Source organism: Delphinus delphis, chromosome 10, assembly GCF_949987515.2.
Source record: "Delphinus delphis chromosome 10, mDelDel1.2, whole genome shotgun sequence".
NCBI classification, from domain to species: Eukaryota; Metazoa; Chordata; class Mammalia; order Artiodactyla; family Delphinidae; genus Delphinus; species Delphinus delphis.
Window position 1 is genome coordinate 67,130,666 of NC_082692.2, and position 22,695 is coordinate 67,153,360.

The 22,695-nt window shown below is 39.8% G+C and overlaps 1 protein-coding gene across 3 annotated transcripts in view; it reads right to left on the reverse strand.

Moving 5' to 3' along the window:
- DCAF1 (DDB1 and CUL4 associated factor 1) overlaps positions 1–22,695 on the reverse strand; it is a 93,011-nt gene that overhangs the window by 53,199 nt on the left and 17,117 nt on the right. For all 3 annotated transcript variants that reach the window (XM_060022589.1, XM_060022588.1, XM_060022590.1), the window contains 2 exons: positions 21,476–21,549; positions 19,280–19,393 (listed from right to left, as the gene is read on the reverse strand). In XM_060022589.1, the coding sequence (XP_059878572.1) occupies positions 19,280–19,393; positions 21,476–21,549 (188 nt within the window). The remainder of the gene's footprint in view (positions 1–19,279; positions 19,394–21,475; positions 21,550–22,695) is intronic.

A 22,695-nucleotide genomic window follows, 5' to 3' on the forward strand; every position in this document is an offset into this window, starting at 1 on the left:
CCGATTTTATCCCTCTGACCTCCAATAATCTGAGACAACCTCAAAGGAAAAAAATGTTAAAACAGTACTCTTAAAGAATTAAGTCCCTAAAGGTCCTGTTCTCACTGGATTAAGAGCATACACTGATAAACGTAAACAGTATGAGAAACCTGGTACGTAAATATAAAAGTACTCCATTCTATAACACACTTAATATAATGAAAAAACTATACAGCCAAATAATTTTAAATAAAAGTAAAATTTAAAAGAATGATTAAGATGGCAGAGGAGTAGGATATGGAGCTCATCTTCTCCCACAAATACATCAAAAATACATCTACATGTGGAACAATTCTCACAGAACACCTACTGGATGATGGCAGAAGACCTCAGACTTCAAAAAGGACTAGAAAATCTCCATGTAACTGGGTAGGACAAAAGAAAAAAAAAGCGCGAAAGGAAATGGGACAGGACCTACATACCTGGGAGAGAAATGTGAAAAAGGAAAGGTTTCCACACACTGGGAAGTCCCCTCACTGGCAGAGAGAACAGCCGGAATGGAGGGGGAGCTCCGGAGCCTCAGGGGAGAGCGCAGCGACTAGTTTGCAGAGGGCAAAGAGGAGAGACACCTGCACAGACAGTCAGTGGTGCCACCTGGCACTCCCCAGCCCAAGATGCTCACTCTTCCACTGAGGGGGTCAGGGGCTGAGTGCTGAGGCTTGTGCTTTGAAGGTGAGAACCGGGAAGAGGACTGGGGCTGGATGCATGGTGACAGCCTGAGGGGGCTACGGTGTGGTGTGCTATAACCGAGGGACTACGGGAGGAAGCCTGGGCCCCCCAGAGGGGCAAGGCACCATTGCTGGGGGGCCCACGAGGAGATGGGTGGGCCTGCCACAGGAGCTTCTTTCTCCACGCCCTCTCTCAGGCGGCAGGGCACCACCTACACAAGCTCCAGGGGTGGGCAATAGCTGCCGCTGCCATCTTGGACTCCAGAGTCAGGCATGGATAGTTGGCCAATGGTCCCAAAACCTGGCACCAACCAATGCCCCCGCTTCCCCGGGAGCACACGCAGCACACTGGCACCAAGGGTCCCATGAGCGGGCTGCACGCCTGCATACCCCCTAACAAGGGGCTAATTGACCAGCACATGCTGAGGAAAGAAACAGCAAGCACCCAAACCAAAAACAGCCCTCAGACCAAAAAAATATTAAACCCACACAAGCTGTGCAGGGACGCTCCCATACATAAAAAGCCCTCCAAGACTACTATAGGTATTTGTATCTCTTAAACTCACAAAGAGAAATATAAGCAAAATGAAGAAGCTGAGGAACCACTCCCAATTAAAAGAGCAAGAGAATTCCCCTGAAGGAACAAACAATGAAACAGACCTCTTCAGTCTAACAGACACCGAGTTCAAAAAGGAGGTAATGAAAATACTGAAGGAACTAAGAAAGGTTTTCGACAGAAATGCAGATTACTGTAAAAAGGAACTAGAAACTATAAGGAGGAGACAAGAAAAATTAAAATCTTCATTTGCTGAGGAGATATCTAAGCTAAATGCAACAAATAGCAAAATAAATAATGCAGAAGAAAGAATAAGTAATCTGCAAGACAGAATAATAGAAATTACCCAGAGGCTTTCGGAAAGATGGCGGAAGAGTAAGACGCGCAGATCACCTTCCTCCCCACAGATACACCAGAAATAAATCTACAAATGGAACAACTGCTACAGAACACCTACTGAACGCTGGCAGAAGACCTCAGACCTCCCAAAAGGCAAGAAACCCCCCACGAACCTGGGTAGGGCAAAAGAAAAAAGAATAAACAGAGACAAAAGAATAGGGACGGGACCTGCACCAGTGGGAGGGAGCTGTGAAGGAGGAAAGGTTTCCACCCAGTAGGAAGCCCCTTCGCGGGCGGAGACTGCGGGTGGCGGAGGGGGAAGCTTCGGGACCGCGGAGGACAGCGCAGCCACAGGGGTGCGGAGGGCAAAGCGGAGAGATTCCCGAACAGAGGATCAGGGCTGGCCGGCACTCACCAGCCCGAGAGGCTTGTCTGCTCACCCGCCGGGGCGGGCGGGGCTGGGAGTTGAGGCTCGGGCTTCGGTCGGAGCACGGGAAAGGACTGGGGTTGGTGGCGTGAACACAGCCTGCAGGGGGTTAGTGCGCCACGGCTAGCCAGGAGGGAGTCCGGGGAAAAGTCTGGACCTGCTGAAGAGGCAAGAGACTTTTTCTTCCCTCTTTGTTTCCTGTTGCGCGAGGAACGGGGATTAAGAGCGCTGCTTAAAGGAGCTCCAGAGACGGGCGCGAGCCGCGGCTAAAAGCGCCAACCCCAGAGACAGGCATGGGATGCTAAGGCTGCTGCTGCCGCCACCAAGAAGCCTGTGTGCGAGCACAGGTCACTGTCCACACCCCACTTCCGGGGAGCCTGTGCAGCCCGCCACTGCCAGGGTCCCGGGATCCAGGGTCAACTCCTCCAGGAGAATGCACGGCACGCCTCGGGCTGGTGCGGCATCACGCTGGCCTCTGCCGCTGCAGGCTCACCCCGCACTCCGTGCCCCTCCCTCCCCCCCGGCCTGAGTGAGCCAGAGCCCCGAATCAGCGGCTCCTTTAACCCCGTCCTGTCTGAGCGAAGAACAGACGCCCTCCGGCAACCTACACGAAGAGGCGGGGCCAAATCCAAAGCTGAGCCCCTGGGAGCTGTGAGAACAAAGAAGAAAACGGGAAATCTCTCCCAGCAGCCTCAGAAGCAGCGGATTAAAGCTCCACAATCAACTTGATGTACCCTGCAGCTGTGGAATACGTGAATAGACAACAAAACATCCCAAATTGAGGAGGTGGACTCTGAGAGCAAGATTTATGATTTTTTCCCCTTTTTCTCTTTCTGTGAGTGCGTATGTGTATGCTTCTGTATGAGATTTTTGTCTGTATAGCTTTGCTTCCACCATTTGTCCTAGGGTTCTATCCGTCCATTTTATTTTTGTTTAATTTTTTTCCTCTTAATTATTTTTTTATTTTAATAACTTTATTATATTTTCTTACTTTATTTTACTTTATCTCCTTTCTTTTTTTCCTTCCTTCTCTCCCTCCTTCCTTCCTTCCTCCCTCCCTCCTTTCTTCCTTTCCCTCTTTCTTTCTTTCTACTTCTACTACTTCTTTCTTTCTACTTTTTCTCCCTTTTATTCTGAGCCATGTGGATGAAAGGCTGTTGGTGCAGCAGCCAGGAGTCAGTGCTGTGCCTCTGAGGAGGGAGAGCCAACTTCAGGACACTGGTTCACAAGAGATCTTCCAGCTCCACATACTATCAAACGGCGAAAATCTCCCAGAGATCTCCATCTCAACACCAGCACCCAGCTTCACTCAACGACCAGCAAACTACAGTGCTGAAAATCCTATGCCAAACAACTAGCAAGACAGGAACACAACCCCACCCATTAGCAGAGAGGCTGCCTAAAATCATAATAAGTCCACAGACACCCCAAAACACACCACCAGACGTGGACGTGTCCACCAGAAAGACAAGATCCAGCCTCATCCACCAGAACACAGGCACTAGTCCCCTCCACCAGGAAGTCTACACAACCCACTGAACCAACCTTAGCCACTGGGGACAGACACCAAAAGCAACGGGAACTACGAACCTGCAGCCTGCAAAACAGAGACCCCAACACAGTAAGATAAGCAAAATGGGAAGACAGAAAAACACACAGCAGATGAAGGAGCAAGATAAAAACCCACCAGACCTAACAAATGAAGAGGAAATAGGCAGTCTACCTGAAAAAGAATTCAGAATAATGATAGTAAAGATGATCCAAAATCTTGGAAATAGAATAGACAAAATGCAAGAAACATTTAACAAGGACCTAGAAGAACTAAAGATGAAACAAGCAATGATGAACAACACAATAAATGAAATTTAAAATACTCTAGATGGGATCAATAGCAGAATAACTGAGGCAGAGGAATGGATAAGTGACCTGGAAGATAAAATAGTGGAAATAACTACGGCAGAGCAGAATAAAGAAAAAAGAATGAAAAGAACTGAGTACAGTCTGAGAGACCTCTGGGACAACATCAAACGCACCAACATTCGAATTATAGAGGTTCCACAAGAAGAAGAGAAAAAGAAAAGGACTGAGAAAATATTTGAAGAGATTATAGTTGAAAACTTCCCTAATAAGGGAAAGGAAATAGTTAATCAAGTCCAGGAAGCACAGGGAGTCCAATACAGGATAAATCCAAGGAAAAATACGCCAAGACACATATTAATCACACTGTCAAAAATTAAATACAAAGAAAACATATTAAAAGCAGCAAGGGAAAAACAACAAATAACACACAAGGGAATCCCCATAAGGTTAACAGCTGATCTTTCAGCAGAAACTCTGCAAGCCAGAAGGGACTGGCAGGACATATTTAAAGTGATGATGGAGAAAAACCTGCAGCCAAGATTACTCTACTCAGCAAGGATCTCATTCAGATTTAATGGAGAAATTAAAACCTTTACAGACAAGCGAAAGCTGAGAGAGTTCAGCACCACCAAACCAGCTTTACAACAAATGCTAAAGGAACTTCTCTAGGCAAGAAACACAAGAGAAGGAAAAGACCTACAATAACAAACCCAAGACAATTAAGAAAATGGGAATAGGAACATACATACCGATAATTACCTTAAATGTAAATGGACTAAATGCTCCCACCAAAAGACACAGACTGGCTGAATGGATACAAAAACAAGACCCATATATCTGCTGTCTACAAGAGACCCACTTCAGATCTAGAGACACATACAGACTGAAAGTAAGGGGATGGAAAAAGATATTTCATTCAAATGGAAATCAAAAGAAAGCTGGAGTAGCAATTCTCATATCAGACAAAATAGACTTTAAAATAAAGACTATTAGAAGAGACAAAGAAGGGCACTACATAATGATCAAGGGATTGATCCAAGAAGAAGATATAACCATTGTAAATATTTATGCACCCAACATAGGAGCACCTCAATACATAAGGCAAATACTAACAGCCATAAAAGGGGAAATCAACAGTAACACATTCATAGTAGGGGACTTTAACACCCCACTTTCACCAATGGACAGATCATCCAAAATGAAAATAAATAAGAAGACACACGCTTTAAATGATACATTAAACAAGATGGACTTAATTGATGTTTATAGGACATTCCATCCAAAAACAACAGAATACACATTTTTCTCAAGTGCTCATGGAACATTCTCCAGCATAGATCATATCTTGGGTCACAAATCAAGCCTTGGTAAATTTAAGAAAACTGAAATTCTATCAAGTATCTTTTCCGACCACAACGCTATGAGACTAGATATCAATTACAGGAAAAGATCTGTAAAAAATACAAACACATGGAGGCTAAACAATACACTACTTAATAACGAGTGATCACTGAAGAAGTCAAACAGGAAATTAAAAAATACCTAGAAACAAATGACAGTGGAGACACAATGACCCAAAATCTATGGGATGCAGCAAAAGCAGTTAGTTCTAAGAGGGAAGTTTATAGCAATACAATCCTACCTTACGAAACAGGAAACATCTCGAATAAACAAACTAACCTTGCACCTAAAGCAATTAGAGAAAGAAGAACAAAAAAAACCCAAAGTTAGCAGAAAGAAAGAAATCATAAAAATCAGATCAGAAATAAATGAAAACGAAATGAAGGAAACGATAGCAAAGATCAATAAAACTAAAAGCTGGTTCTTTGAGAAGATAAACAAAATTGATAAAGCACTAGCCAGACTCATCAAAAAAAAAAAGGGAGAAGACTCAAATCAATAGAATTAGAAATGAAAAAGGAGAAGTAACAACTGACACTGCAGAATACAAAAGATCATGAGATTACTACAAGCAACTCTATGCCAATAAGATGGACAACCTGGAAGAAATGGACAAATTCTTAGCAATGCACAACCTGCCAAGATTGAATCAGGAAGAAATAGAAAATATGAACAGACCAATCACAAGCACTGAAATTGAAACTGTGATTTAAAATCTTCCAACAAACAAAAGCCCAGGACCAGATGGCTTCACAGGTGAATTCTATCAAACATTTAGAGAAGAGCTAACACCTATCCTTCTCAAACTCTTCCAAAATATAGCAGAGGGAGGAACACTCCCAAACTCATTCTACAAGGCCACCATCACCCTGATACGAAAACCAGACAAGGATGTCAGAAAGAGAAAACTACAGGCCAGTATCACTGATGAACACAGATGCAAAAATCCTCAACAAAATACTAGCAAACACAATCCAACAGCACATTAAAAGGATCATACACCATGATCAAGTGGGGTTTATTCCAGGAATGCAAGGAATCTTCAATATACGCAAATCAATGAACGTGATACACCATATTAACAAATTGAAGGAGAAAAACCATATGATCATCTCAATAGATGCAGAGAAAGCTTTTGACAAAATTCAACACCCATTTATGATAAAAACCCTCCAGAAAGTAGGCATAGAGGGAACTTTCCTCAACATAATAAAGGCCATATATGACAAACCCACAGCAAACATCATCCTCAATGGTGAAAAACTGAAAGCATTTCCACTAAGATCAGTAACAAGACAAGGTTGCCCACTCTCACCACTCTTATTCAACATAGTTTTGGAAGTTTTAGTCACAGCAATCAGAGAAGAAAAGGAAATAAAAGGAATCCAAATCAGAAAAGAAGTAAAGCTGTCATTGTTTGCAGATGACATGATACTATACATAGAGAATCCTAAAGATGCTACCAGAAAACCACTAGAGCTAATCAATGAATTTGGTAAAGTAACAAGATACAAAATTAATGCACAGAAATCTCTTGCATTCCTATACACTAATGATGAAAAATCTGAAAGTGAAATCAAGAAAACACTCCCATTTACCACTGCAACAAAAAGAATAAAATATCTAGGAATAAACCTACCTAAGGAGACAAAAGACCTATATGCAGAAAATTATAAGACACTGATGAAAGAAATTAAAGATGATACAAATAGATGGAGAGATATACCATGTTCTTGGATTGGAAGAATCAACATTGTGAAAATGACTCTACTACCCAAAGCAATCTACAGATTCAATGTAATTCCTATCAAACTACCACTGGTATTTTTCACAGAACTAGAACAAAAAATTTCACAATCTGTATGAAAACACAAAAGACCCGGAATAGCCAAAGCAATCTTGAGAATGAAAAACGGAGCTGAAGGAAACAGGCTCCCTGACTTCAGACTATATACTACAAAGCTACAGTAATCAAGACAGTATGGTACTGGCACAAAAACAGAAAGATAAATCAATGGAACAGGATAGAAAGCCCAGAGATAAACCCACGCACATATGGTCACCTTATCTTTGATAAAGGAGGCAGGAATGTACAGTGGAGAAAGGACAGCCTCTTCAATAAGTGGTGCTGGGAAAACTGGACAGGTACATGTAAAAGTATGAGATTAGATCACTCCCTAACACCATACACAAAAATAAGCTCAAAATGGATTAAAGACCTAAATGTAAGGCCAGAAACTATCAAACTCTTAGAGGAAAACATAGGCAGAACACTCTATGACATAAATCACAACAAGATCCTTTTTGACCCACCTCCTAGAGGAATGGAAATAAAAACAAAAATAAATGGGACCTAATGAAACTGCAAAGCTTTTGTACAGCAAAGGAAACCATAAACAAGACCAACAGACAACCCTCAGAATGGGAGAAAATATTTGCAAATGAAACAACTGACAAAGGATTAATCTCCAAAATTTACAAGCAGCTCATGCAGCTCAATAACAGAAAAACAAACAACCCAATCCAAAAGTGGGCAGAAGACCTAAATGGACATTTCTCCAAAGAAGATATACAGACTGCCAACAAACACATGAAAGAACGCTCAACATCATTAATCATTAGAGAAATGCAAATCAAAACTACAATGAGATATCATCTCACACCAGTCAGAATGGCCATCATCAAACAATCTAGAAACAATAAATGCTGGAGAGGGTGTGGAGACAAGGGAACACTCTTGCACTGCTGGTGGGAATGTGAATTGGTACAGCCACTATGGAGAACAGTATGGAGGCTCCTTAAAAAACTACAAATAGAACTACTATATGACCCAGCAATCCCACTACTGGGCATATACCCTGAGAGAACCATAATTCAAAAAGAATCATGTACCAAAATGTTCATTGCAGCTCTATTTACAATAGCCCAGAGATGGAAACAACCTAAGTGCCCATCATCAGATGAATGGATACAGAAGATGTGGCACATATATACAATGGAACATTACTCAGCCATAAAAAGAAACGAAATTGAGCTATTTGTAATGAGGTGGATAGACCTAGAGTCTGTTATAAAGAGTGAATTAAGTCAGAAAGAGAAAGACAAATACCGTATGCTAACACATATATATGGAAATTAAAAAAAAAATGTCATGAAGAACCTAGGGGTAAGACAGGAATAAAGACACAGACCTACTAGAGAATGGACTTGAGGATACGGGGAGGGGGAAGGGTGAGTTGTGACAAAGCGAGAGAGAGGCATGGATATATATACACTACCAAATGTAAGGTAGATAGCTAGTGGGAAGCAGCCACATAGCACAGGGAGATCAGCTCGGTGCTTTGTGACCACCTGGATGGGTGGGATAGGGAGGGTGGGAGAGAGGGAGACGCAAGAGGGAAGAGATATGGGAACATATGTGTATGTATAACTGATTCACTCTGTTATAAAGCAGAAACTAACACACCATTGTAAAGCAATTATACCCCAATAAAGATGTTAAAAAAAAAAAAAAGAAATTACCCAAACAAAAGAGTAGACAGAAAACCAAATGAGGGATATCCCTGGTGGTCCAGCAGTTAAGACTCCATGCTCCCAACGCAGGGGGCCCGGGTTTGATCCTCAGTCAGGGAACTAGATCCCACATGCCGCAACTAGGAGCTGCATGCCGCAACTAAAATATCCTGCATGGCGCAACTAAAAATCCCATGTGCCACAACTAAAAAAAAATATCCTGGATGCCGCAACTAACACCCGCATGCCACAACCAAAATGAAGATCCCGCACATGGCAACAAAGATCCCACTTGCCACAACTAAGACCCAGCGCATCCAAATTAATTAATTAATTAATTTTTAAAAAAGAAAGCAACATTAACAGACCTATGGGATAATATAAACCATGCCAAAATACACATAACAGGGATTCCAGAGGGAGAAAAAAGAGAAAAGGGGATTGAAAATGTATCTGAAGAAATTATGGCTGAAAACTTCCCAAATCTAAAGAAGGAAACAGATATCCACATATAGGAAGCACAGAGGGTCCCAATCAAGATGAACCCAGACAGACCTACACACCAAGATATATGATAATAAAAATGGCAAAAGTCAAAGAGAGAATACTAAAGGCAGCAAGAGAAAAACAAAGAGTTAATTACAAGGGAAGGCCCAATAAGGCTATCAGCTGATTTCTCTAAAGAAATGCTGCAAGCCAGAAGAGAGTGACAAAATATATTCAAAGTCTTGAAAGGGAAAAATCTGCAACCTAGAATACTCTACCCAGCAAAATTATCATTTAGAATAGGAGGAAAAATAATTTCTCTGACAAGGAAAAAATAAAAGAATACAGCAATACTAAATCTATCCTAAAAGAAATATTGAAAGGTCTTCTCTAAAAGAAGCAGGAAGATACAGGGAGATAGCAATTGGAGAGTAAATCACTTAAATTAGCTAGTATACAAATCAAAAAGGAAAAAAAAACCACCACCTATTTGTGAAAGCGATCATAAATGCAAGGAACAGCAAAAGGATAAAGATGAAGATATAAAAAAAGGACATCAAAATCATAAAATTTGGGGAAGGACTAAGAAAATGTAGATTTTTTGTTTTTAGAATGTTTTTGGGCCTATATGACTATCAGTCTAAAGCAAGCAGAACTAGGAAGGGGTTAACATACTTGAAAAACAGGGCAACCACAAATCAAAAACATACAATAGATTCACAAAAACCAAAAACAACACAAGCATAAAATAAAATCATCAACCCCCAAAAAGAAAAAGAAAAAGGAACAAACAAGGAATATAGAAACAGCTGAAAACAAGGTTTAAAATGGCAATAAATATATATGTATCAATATTACCTTAAATGTCAATGGACCAAATGCTCCAATCAAAAACAAAGAGTGGCAGACTGGATAAAAAAAACAAGAGTCTACAAGATTCAACCTACAAGAGATCCATCTTAGGGCAAAGGACACACATAGACTGAAAGTGAGGGAATGGAAAAAGGTATTTCATTTGCATTTCATTTCATGCAAACAGAAATGACAAGAAAGCAGGAGCTACAATATTCCTAGCAGACAAAACAGACTTTAAAACAAAGGCCAAGGACTTCCCTGGTGGTCCAATGTGTAAGACTCTGTGCTCCCAATGCAGGGAGCCCAGGTTCGATCCCTGGTCGAGGAAATAGATACCACATGCATGCTGCAACTAAACAGTCCACATGCCGCAACTAAGAGTCCTCATGCCACAACTAAGAGTCCAGTCCGCATGTCACAACCAAGAAGTCCACGTGCTGCAACTAAGATCCCACGTGCTGCAACTAACACCCAGTGCCGCCAAAATAAATAAATATTTTAAAAATTTTAAAAAGGCCATAAGAAAGATAAAGGACACTATATAACAGTAAAAGGATCAATACAAGAACATGATTTAACACTTCGTCAACATATGTGCGACTGATACGGGAGCAATCAAATACATAAAACAAATACTAACAGACATAACAGGAGGAATTGATGGGAATACAATAGGAGACTTTTAACACCCCACTCACATCAATGAAGAGATCTTCTAGACAGAAAATCAATAAGGCAACAGAGATCCTAAATGATACAACTCTTAGATTTAAATGATATTTTCAGGATATTACATAAAAAAAAAAAAAAACCAGAATACACATTCTTTTCAAGTGCACATGGAACACTCTCTCTAGGACTGACCACATACTAAGGCACAAAACTAACCTCAACAAATTTAATAAGAGTACAGAAATTATTTCAAGCATCTCCTCTGAACACAATGGCATGAAACTAGAAATCAACCATAGGAAAAGAAATGAGAAAAAAATGATTACATGGAGACTAAACAACATGCTACTACAAAGCCAATGGGTCAACAAGGAAATCAAAAAGGAAATTTAAAAAATACCTTGAGAAAAGCGACAACGAAAACACAATCATACAAAATCCATGGGATGCAGCAAAAGCAGTTCTTAGAGGGAAGTTCATAGTGACACGGGCCTTCTTCAAAAAACAAGAAAAGTCTCAAATAAACAACCTAACCTACCACTTCAAAGAATCAGAAAAAGGACAAACGAAACCCATAGTCAGCAGAAGGAAGAAAACAATAAAGATCAGGGTGGAAATAAATAAAACAGAGGTTTAAAAAACAAAAGAAAGGGAATTCCCTAGTGGTCCAGCGGTTAGGACTCCGCACTTTCACTGCCAAGGGCCCAGGTTCAATCGCTGGTCAGGGAACTAGGATCCCACAAACCACGCAGCGTGACCCCCCCCCCCCAAAAAAGAAACCGAGAACTGGTTCTTTGAAAGGGTAAACAAAGTTGACAAACCTCTGGCCAGGCTCACCAAGAAGAAAAGAGCGAGAACCCAAATAAAATAAGAAATGAAAAAGGAGAAATCTCAGCTGGTACCATAGAAATACAAAAAAAAACATAAAAGAGTACTGTGAACAATTATATGCCAACAAATTTGACAACCTACAAGAAATAGACAACTTTCTACAAACATACAACCCACCAAAATTGAATCAAGAAGAAACAGATGATCTGAACAGACTGATCACTAGAAGTGAAGTAGAATCTGTAATTTTTAAAACTCCCTACAAACAAAAGTCCAGGACCAGGTGCCTTCACAGGCAAATTCTACCAAACATACAAAGAAGAACTTACACTGATTCTTCTAAAACTGTTCCAAAAGACTGAAGAGGAGGAAACACTCCCAAAGACATTCTATGAAGTCACCATCACCCTGATAGCAAAATCAGACAAAGATACCACCAAAAAAGAAAATTACAGGCCAATATCTTTGATGAATATAGATGCAAAAATTCTCAGCAAAATATTAGCAAACTGAATCCAACACCACATAAAAAAGATCATACACCACAACCAAGTGGGATTCATCCCAAGTTCACAAAAATGGTTCAACATCTGCAAAGCAATCCATGTAATATACCACATAAACAAAAGAAAAGTCAAAAACCATGTGATTATCTCAATAGATGCAGAAAAAGCATTTGGCAAAATTCAACATCATCCATGATAAAAACTTTTACCGAAGTGAGTATAGAGGGAACATACCTCAACATAATAAAAGCCATTTATGACAAACCCAAAGCCAATAAAATACTCAGTGGTGAAAAGCTGAAAGCCTTCCCACTAAAACCTGGAACAAGACAAGGATGCCCACTCTTACCACTTCTATTCAACATAGTATTGGAAGTCCTAGCCACAGCAATCTGACAAGAAAAATAAAAGGTATTCAAATTGAAAGGGAAGAGGTAAAATTGTCACTAAATGCAGAAGACATGATACTATATATAGAAAACCCTAAGGATTCCACACTAAAACTACTAGATCCTATAAAGGAATTCAGAAAAGTAGCAAGATACAAGATTAACATTCAGAAATCAGTTGCATAAATTTCTTGACACTAATGATGAAATATCAGGGACTTCTCTGGTGGTCCAGTGCTTAAGAATCCACCGTCCAATGCAGGGGACGCAGGTGCGATCCCTGGTCAGGGAACTAAGATCCCACATGCCGCGGGGCAACTAAGCCTGTGTGCTGTCAACTACTGAGCCTGCATGCCCTAGAGCCCGTGTACCACAACTACTAAGCCCGCACGGTCTGGAACCCATGTGCCACAAGTAGAGAGCTTGCTCACCACAACTACTGAGCCCATGCTCTCTAGAGTCCGTGCACCACAATGAAGAGCCCATGCGCCGCAATGAAAGATCCTGCATGCCACAATGAAGATCCGGAGTGCCACAACTAAGACCCAACACAGCTAAATAAATAAATATTTTTTAAAAACCAATGAAATATCAGAAAGAGAATGTATAAAAACAATACTTTTTAAAATCACACCAAAAAACATAAAATACCTAGGAATAAACCTGACCAAGGAAGTGAAAGACTTATATGCTAAGAACTATAAAACATTACTAAAAGAAAGTAAAGAGAATGCAAAGAAATGGAAAGATATCCCATGCTCTTGGATTGGAAGAATTAATATTATTAAAATGGCAATACTACCCAAAGCAATCCACAGATTTAATGCAATCCCTATCAAATTACCCATGACATTTTTTGCAGAACTAGAACAAATAATGCAAAAATTCATATGGAGCCATAAAAGACCCAGAATTGCCAAAGCAATCCTGAGGAAAAAATTCAAAGCAGGAGGCATAACTCTCCCAGGCTTCAGACAATACTACAAAGGTAATCAAAACAGTTTGGTATCAGTACAAAAGCAGACATATGGATCAATGGAACAGAATAGAGAGCCCAAAAATAAACCTACACACCTACATTCAATTAATCATGGACAAAGGAAGCAAGACTATAAAATGGGAAAAAGACAGTCTCTTCAGCAAGTGGTACTGGGAAAGATGGACAGCCACATGTAAATCAGTGAAGTTGGGACACACACTCACACCATGCACAAAAATACTCAAAATGGCTTAAAGACTTGAACATAAGACATAACACCATAAACTCCTAGAAGAAAGCACAGGCTAAACATTCTCTGACATAAATCGTACCAATGGTTTCTTAGGTCAGTCTCCCAAGGCAACAGAAATAAAAACAAAAATAAAATGGGACCTAATCAAACTTAAAAGCTTTTGCACAGCAAAGGAAATCATTTAAAAGAAACGAGGGACTTTCCTGGTGGTCCAGTGGCTAAGACTCCACACTCCCAATGCTGGGGGCCCACGTTCAATCCCTGGTCAGGAAACTAGATCCCACATGCTGCAACTAAGAGTTCACATGCCGCAACTAAAAGATCCCACATGTTGCAACTGAAGATCCTGTACACAGCAACAAGGATCCCACATGTGGCAAGGAAGATCCCACACGCGGCAACGAAGATCCCGCACATGGCAACTAAGAACCGGCACAGCAAAATAAATAAATAAATGTTAAAAAAAAAAAAAAACCTACAGAAGGGGAGAAAATATTTGAAATGATGAGACCAAAAATGCTTACTCTCCAAAATATACAAACAGCTCATACAACTCAACAACAAAAAAAAACAAACAACCCAATTGAAAAATCAAAAGAAGATCTTAATAGACATTTCTCCAAAGAAGACATGCAGATGGCCAGTAGGCACATGAAAAGATGCTCAACATTACTGATTATTAGAGAAATGTAAAACAAAACTAAAATGAGGTACCACCTCACACCAGTCAGAACTGCCATCATTAAAAAGTCTACAAATAACAGGGACTTCCCTGATGGCACAGTGGTTAAGAATCCGCCTGCCAATGCAGGGGACACGGGTTCAAGCCCTGGTCCGGGAAGATCCCACATGCCGTGGAGCAACTAAGCCCGTGCACCACAACTACTGAGCCTGCGCTCTAGAGGCTGCATGCCACAACTACTGAAGCCCATGTGCCTAGAGCTCCACAACAAGAGAAGCCTGCGCACTGCAATGAAGAGAAGCCCCTGCTCGCCGCAACTACAGAAAGCCTGCGTGCAGTAATGAAGACTCAACACAGCCATTTATTTATTCATTTATCTTTTTTTTTTTTTTTTTTTTTTGCGTTACACGGGCCTCTCACTGTTCTGGCCTCTCCCGTTGCAGAGCACAGCCTCCGGACATGCAGGCTCAGCGGCCATGGCTCACAGGCCCAGCCGCTCCGCCACATTTGGGATCTTCCCAGACCGGGGCACGAACCCGTGTCCCCTGCATCGGCAGGCGGACTCTCAACCACTGCACCACCAGGGAAACCCTTTTTTTTTTTCTAAAGTCTACAAATAACAAATGCTGGAGTGGGTGTGGAGAAAAGGGCACCCTCCTACAATGTTGGTGGGAATGCAAGTTGGTGCAGCCACTATACTGGAAAATAGTATGGAGGTTCCTCAGAAAAGTAAAAATACAGTTACCATATGATCCAGCAATCCCACTCCTGGGCATATACCCAGACAAAACTATAATTCAAAAAGACAGGGGTTTCCCTGGTGGCACAGTGGTTAAGAAGCCGCCTGCCAATACAAGGGACACAGGTTTGAGCCCTGCTCCGGGACGATCCCACATGCCGTGGAGCAACTAAGCCCATGAGCCACAACTACTGCGCCTGCACTCTACAGCCTGCGACCCACAACCACTGAGCCCACGTGCCACAACTACCGAAGCCCACGCGCCTAGAGCCCGTGCTCTGCAGCAAGAGAAGCCACCACAATGAGAAGCACGCACACCGCAACAAAGGGTAGCCCCCACTCGTCGCAACTAGAGAAAGCCCACACGCAGCAACAAAGACCCAACACAGCCAAAAATAAATAAATAAAAAGATACAGGTACCCCTATGTTCATAGCAGCACTATTCACAATAGCCAAAACATGGAAACAACCTAAAGGTCCGTCGACAGATGAATGGATAAAAAAAAGATGTGGTACATATATATAATGAAATACGACCCAGCCATAAAACAGAACGAAATAATGGCATTTGCAGCAACATGGATACAACCTGAGATTATCACACTAAGTAAAATCAGACAGAGAAAGACAAATACCACGTGATATCACTTATATGTGGAATCTAAAATATGGCACAAATGAGCCTATCTACAAAACAGAAACAGACTCACAGACATAGAGAACAGACTTGTGGTTACCAAGGAGGATGGAGGGAGGCAGAGGGATGGACTGGGAGTTTGGGGTTAGTAGATGCAAACTATTACATTTAGAACAGACGAACAACAAGGTCCTACTGTATAACACAGGGAACTATATCCAGTCTCCTGGGATAAACCATAATGGAAAAGAATATTAAAAAAAAAAAAGAATGTATATATGTATACAAATGAGCCACCTTGCTGTACAGCAGAAATTAACACAGCATTGTAAATCAACTATACTTAAAAAAAAAAGAGCAGCAAGCATAAACAGAAAATAAAACAAAATAAAATTTAAAGCTATTTCAACATCTGTGAAAGTACAATCCAGCAACTTTTTTAAACAGCAGCTAGAATACCATCAATTTAGTAACTTACAACCAGCTCTTAAAAAGAAATGAAATAGAAACTATAAGGATGCACTGCACAAAGGGTAAACAATGTTCAAGAAAACTCTGATACATATAATGTATGGGTTGCAACGTAAAACAAAATGTACCCAGCTTTTGGAAAAAGTAAAATGTGTAACTATCGGTTCAGAAAGTTTGAGAAACACTGCTCTAAAGCAGTGAATCTTTTTTTTAAATAAATTTATTAATTTTATTTATTTTTGGCTACACTGGGTCTGCATTGTTGCACGTGGGTTTTTTCTAGTTGCGGCGAGTGGGGGCTACTCTTCGTTGCAGTGCGCAGGCCTCTCATTGCAGTGGCATCTCTTGTTGCAGAGCACAGGCTCTAGAGCCCAGGCTCAGTAGCTGTGGCACACGGGCTTAGCTGCTCCATGGCATGTGGGATCTTCCCAGACCAGGGCTCTAAACCCATGTCCCCTGCACTGGCAGGCGGATTCTTAACCACTGTGCCACCAGGGAAGCCCTAAAGCAATGAGTCTTAACTGTAGCTTTGTGAAACACCAGTTGCCAATCTGTCTAAAAATAATGATTTTGTTTTCTTTTTCTTTTTTTTTTTTTTTGAGCGGGGGGGCGGTCTGCACTGCGCAGAATGCAGAATCTAAGTTCCCTGACCAGGGATCGAACCTGTGCCCCCTGCAGTGGAAGTGTGGAGTCTTAACCACTGGACCGCCAGGGAAGTCCCCAAAAATTATGATTTCTGACTCATTAATTTACACACTATAATTAAATGTTTTTAAAGAAGTAAAACATTGATTCACACCAAAAAATGTGCATAGGATATTTCTGAAAGGTAAAGAACATCATATGATCCAGTGGTAAGGTCTCACAAGGTTAAAGAGGTTTATAATCTACACTCTAGGACATTGGATTCAAGGCAATGTTATTTCCAACCTAATTATGATTATCTTTGAATAATTTACTTCTCTCAACCTAATAAAAATCAGTTATTAAGAAACAAAACTGTTCTAGGACTTCCCTGGTGGTGCGGTGGTTAACAATCTGCCTGTCAATGCAGGGAACATGGGTTCAAGCCCTGGTCAAGGAAGATCCCACATAATATATAAATCTTGCATATAACAAATACACTGCTGTAAGTGCTTCATTTTCACCATGCTTTTCAAAAGAACTCACATTAAAAAAAAAAAGAATTCACATTAAAACATTTTTGACAGGAGATAGATTTTTTTGGTCTCCTACAGTGGGAGCTAATTAGAGATTTTTAAATCTAGTCTACATAATACTGCAAACTATAGCATTAATAACAATGTTATTCTCTAAAATACATTATGTGGTACAATTCTGTAATAAAATTTTCTTAAAAGTTAAGAAAATCTGTTTCCAGATCTTTCACTTGGCTTATGCATTTAACTATACTGAGACTTCCAGATTTTTTCAGATTAAATTTTTAGTGTCTTCAAAAGCAAAGAAAGCTATATAGCATACACAATTCACACTGCAAATTCTTAATGCTAAGAGACAAAATATCAACATTACTTCTAAAAACACAGCAACTAATTTTTGACAACTGAAATATACACAGTCACTAACAAATTACCATTCTCTGGTCTTCAAAGCACTTATCCTTACTTGAAATTATCAGTTTGTCTCTGTTCTTCCAAATATATATATAAATATAAGCTCCTATCTTGCTGACAAAATATTCCCAGCACATAGCATAAAACACAGCCCAGCACAGCCTTCAAACATTAACTAAGTGAATATTAAATACTGTCAAGAATAGGACAGCCTTCCTCAGAACAGAATGTCCTCATCACTGGGGAAGACTACTCATCATTAAGAATAAGAGTCTTAATTATTAGAGAAATGCAAATCAAAATTACAGTGAGGTAACCTCACATCAGTCAGAATCACCAACATTAAAAAATCTACAAAGAATAAATGCTGAAGAGGGTGTGGAGAAAAGGGAACCCTCCTACACCGTTGGTGGGAATGTAAATTGGTATAGCCACTATGGAGAACAGTATGGAGGTTCCTTAAAAAAAAACTAAAAATAGAACTACCATGTGACCCAGCAATCCCACTATGGGCATACACACAGAAAAAACCATAATTCAAAAAGATACATGCACCCCGATGTTCCCTGCAGCACTATTTACAACTGCCAGGACATGGAAGCAAGCTAAATGTCCACTGACAGAAGAATGGATAAAGAAGATGTGATACATATATGCAATGGAATATTACTCAGCCATAAAAAGGAACGAAATGTCATTTGCAGTGACGTGGATGGACCTAGAGACTGTCATACAGAGTGAAGTCACAAAGAGAAAGACAAATATCGTATAGTATCACTTATATGTGGAATCTACAAAAATGGTATACAGATGAACTTATTAGCAAAGCAGAAATAGAGTCACAGATGTAGAAAACAAACTTATCGTTACCAAGGGGGAAGGGAGGGTGGGATGAATTGGGAGAATGGTAATGACATATATATGCTACTATATACAAAACAGATAACTAATGAGAACCTACTGTATAGCACAGGGAACTATACTCAGTGCTCTTGTGGTGACCTAAATGGGAAGGAAATCTAAAAAAGAGTGGATATACATATATGTATAACTGACTCACTCTGCTGTACAGCACCCTAACACAACATTGTAAAGCACCTACTTTCCAATAAAAAAAAAAAGGAATAAGAGTTTGAATAAGATCATAAATCGTTAAATCCACAAATCCATATCTAAAAACATGATCTTAAGATTTTAAAAAAGACTACAGCACCCAAGCAGCAAGTACTCACTAAAATAGTTATTTAAAAATTTTTCTTATTGTTTGTCTTAATTTCTTAAGATTCTATAATATAGATTACTACTATAATAAGAAAAAACTATAACAATTATTTTAACAAAGAAAAACAGATCAGCATTCAACTAAAAAATAAAATGTTGACTTTTCTTTTTAGTAAGTACCTTTTCTTGAAAGACGACAGCAGTTTCTAGCCCTGGCATGATGTCCAGTAGGAGTCTGCAAGCAGCAGTGTTTAAAGGGGGCTCTCGGCTTGTCATCACATATGCATTCACCAGCTGTAAAGAAAAGGAGTACATCTCATCTGAAATTCAACCCAATCAAATTAATAACGACTAATAAATCCTTAATACATTCCCATAGCTTGCCTAAAGGGTATTAAAGAAGACTATACCTAACATTAATTAAACCTGTAATTATTAGAAATAGTTATGATCCTGCTGAGCCATGATAATACCATATAATTTCTTCTGCCACTTTAAAGTCAAATCCCCCTAAAACAACTCAGCAACCATAGAAATTCAAGCTCAAGGGATATCACAAAGAAAACACTCCCATCCTCATATACACTTTTTCAGAAGGATAAAACAGGGCAAGATAAGCCTCCCCTCACCCCTCCCTGATTCTTGACAACAGTTAATGAAAAAATTTGAGTTTTATATTTTATATATATAAATGTATCAATAAAACTTCCTTTTGGCACTCATCAAATAAATACTGGATCTCTAAGTGGCACTGTGTTCTATTGCTGGGTATACAACAGTGAATAAGACACAGTCCCACCATCAAAGCGTTCATAATACAAAAGAGGTGACAGTTGGAAAAACAAATATCATAAGTACAGGATGCTACAGAAACCTGTAGGAAGCCATACAACTCTGCAAGGGAATCAGAGAAGGCTTTAGAGAGGAAGGGATTCCAAGCGAGAACATGAAGGACAAGCAGGAATAGCTAAGGAGGAGTGGGAAAGAGAGGAGGGCCAAAGGTCAGGAACAGAAAATGAGAGAACAGAGGCCATGAGATTGGGTTTATAAACCAAAATAAAAAATTTAAAATTTATCTTGAGAGCAATGGGAAAGCACTAATGGATTTTAAGCAAGAGAATGCCATGATCATTTTTTGCATTTGATAAAGATTTTCGGGATATAAGTAAAGAATGGGTTGGGACAAGATAAGAAGAGAAACCAATTAAGAGGCTATTGCAGTATCGAGAGATGGTGGTAGCTAACCTAAGGTCTGACAACAAGGGCAGAAAGAAGCGGAGGGATTTGTGAAGGTTAAGGGGGAGGGCACAATAAGACCTGTAAGTTCACTGAATAAGAAAGCTTAGAGGAATAAAGGATAACTTCCAGCTGGCTAGGAAAGGACACCATTACTGAGCTAGAGCATAAGAGAAACAGATTGTGGGGCAAACAATGAGACATGCAGAATTCAAGGTGCCTGTGGGAAATATCCATGTGGGAACGTCTAGAAGGCAGCTGCAAGTGATCTGAAGCAGAGAAGAGACACCCGTGATAAATAAAATTGGGAATTAATATAATACAGATAAAAATAATAGCTAATAATTACTGAGCCCTCATGTGCCAGGTTCTGAACTAAGTACTTTTCATGTTTAATTTCATTCAAGGATTACAAAAACATTTTAAGGTAAGAACTATCATCCCTATTTCATAGATTAGGGAAATAAAGCTTTGAGAAAATAAAGCTTGGAGAGGCTTAAGTTGCCTAAAGATCAAAATGTCAATGAAGAGTGGAGCTGCACTTAAACCCAAAACATGGACCCCAAAGCCCATGCTCTCAAGCATCATGCTATTCCACCTCCAAAATCAAACCTAACAGCCATAATTTATTAAATAATTACTATGTTCAGGAGCTGTGAGTAATACATACTTTTTTTTTTTTTTTTTACCCTCATTTACTCCTCAACAGACCAGAGTTAAATAAGGCACTTTCTCTCCCTCCACATGCCCAATGCACACACCCATAGTGTCAGTGCAGAGTCATACGGTACATATCACTCTTACTTTTCTATTCAAGAACCCAAGAGAACTCCTATATTCCCAAACTCAAAATCATCTCACCCCAGAATGAGCACAGATGCCTTGGGAACCCTCACCAATATTCAACTGAACAAAGTACACACCAAAGAGAAAACACCTTGGCCACAACCAGGGCTTTGGTAATAAAGAAGTCCATGATTAGTCTATTTCATTGAACCAATACCAAATTTAAAAAGCTACCCACTCTATTCCCAACTTTGTCAAGGCCTCAGGAAAAAACAGACTATTTACAAAAAAAAACAATAAAGGTACAGCATCTGCTGATGATAATCTCTAGAGAAAAGTAAGAAGCAAACCTACTGCATTCATGAAATCATCATTCTTGAAGAGTATTCTCAGCAAGTGGCCCAGCATACACTCTGGATCAGCTCGACCTACCAAAAGAAGAGGGGAGGAACAAACAAAGGAATGAGTAAGTCATCCCAGTCAAGCAACTCAAACCTCTGGAAAGGCACCTGGGTTGTTTTAAGTACTATTAAAAGGCCAGCAAAAATTAACAGAAACAAAGAAAAGATTCTTTTGATGAATCAGATTTCATAAGGAGCATTCTTTAAAATTAAAAATGACAATAAAAAATTTGAGACACTGCTCTCTAACATTCCCATCTCCCAGCATATTGCCTACACATCAATGCTGAATTAAATAAATGAGCACTAGACCCAGACCAGCATCACTAAGAGTATACAAGGGTCTACAAAAGAATCATAAAGGAGCCTAAAAGAATGAAAACCCATGACTTCCCAGACAAAGAAAGGAAGGAAGCACAACTTCTTTTGATGAGTGGCCTGGAGAAGATAGGCTCCAAGTCCAATCTCTCAACTATAATGCCAACAGCAGTACAAATGTGTCCTCAAACCTGTAATGAACACTCCAGGTTTGGGGGACAGGGGGAATCCCGCCAAGCAATCACCAATTCTAAAGATAAAATAAACGTGGTCATCTTAACTTCTGAGCTCCTGGGGAAAGAAAGGAGGCCAGGAACCTAGGATTTACTCAACACACAGCCTAAATGTAAAAGAATTACTTAATGGTTGGGAAAATTACTGGTTCGCTTTTAAAAGAGATATCATCAATTTAATTTTCCTTTCAGAGTGGCAAATTTAGTCAAAGGATACAATTTAGGATGAAGAAAAGATATAAGCTGCTGATATAAAGTTTTTACCAAGCTGTAATTAATATCCCAAAGTAATTCACAAAAACAGAAGTTAGAGAATGGTACTATAAAAACAAACGTGGACCTCAGATTACTTAACTTTCTCTCTTTATAAAAGATGAAACTGTGACCCTTATTTTTATTAATAGAAATTATGCCTAATGACAAATATGACTTAACATAAGAGTTAAGGAAGGAAAAAAACTGTCTTTAAATTTCTACTGAAAAAAAAGGCATTCTTCTCTCCCTTCTTCCTCGTTACCATTTCATCCTTCCCAAGGCAATGTCACTAAGCATGATCACCTCTTGAATTCTTTTCACAATCCCATGAATTAACTTAGTTTCTTTTCACTTTCCTACTATTTCA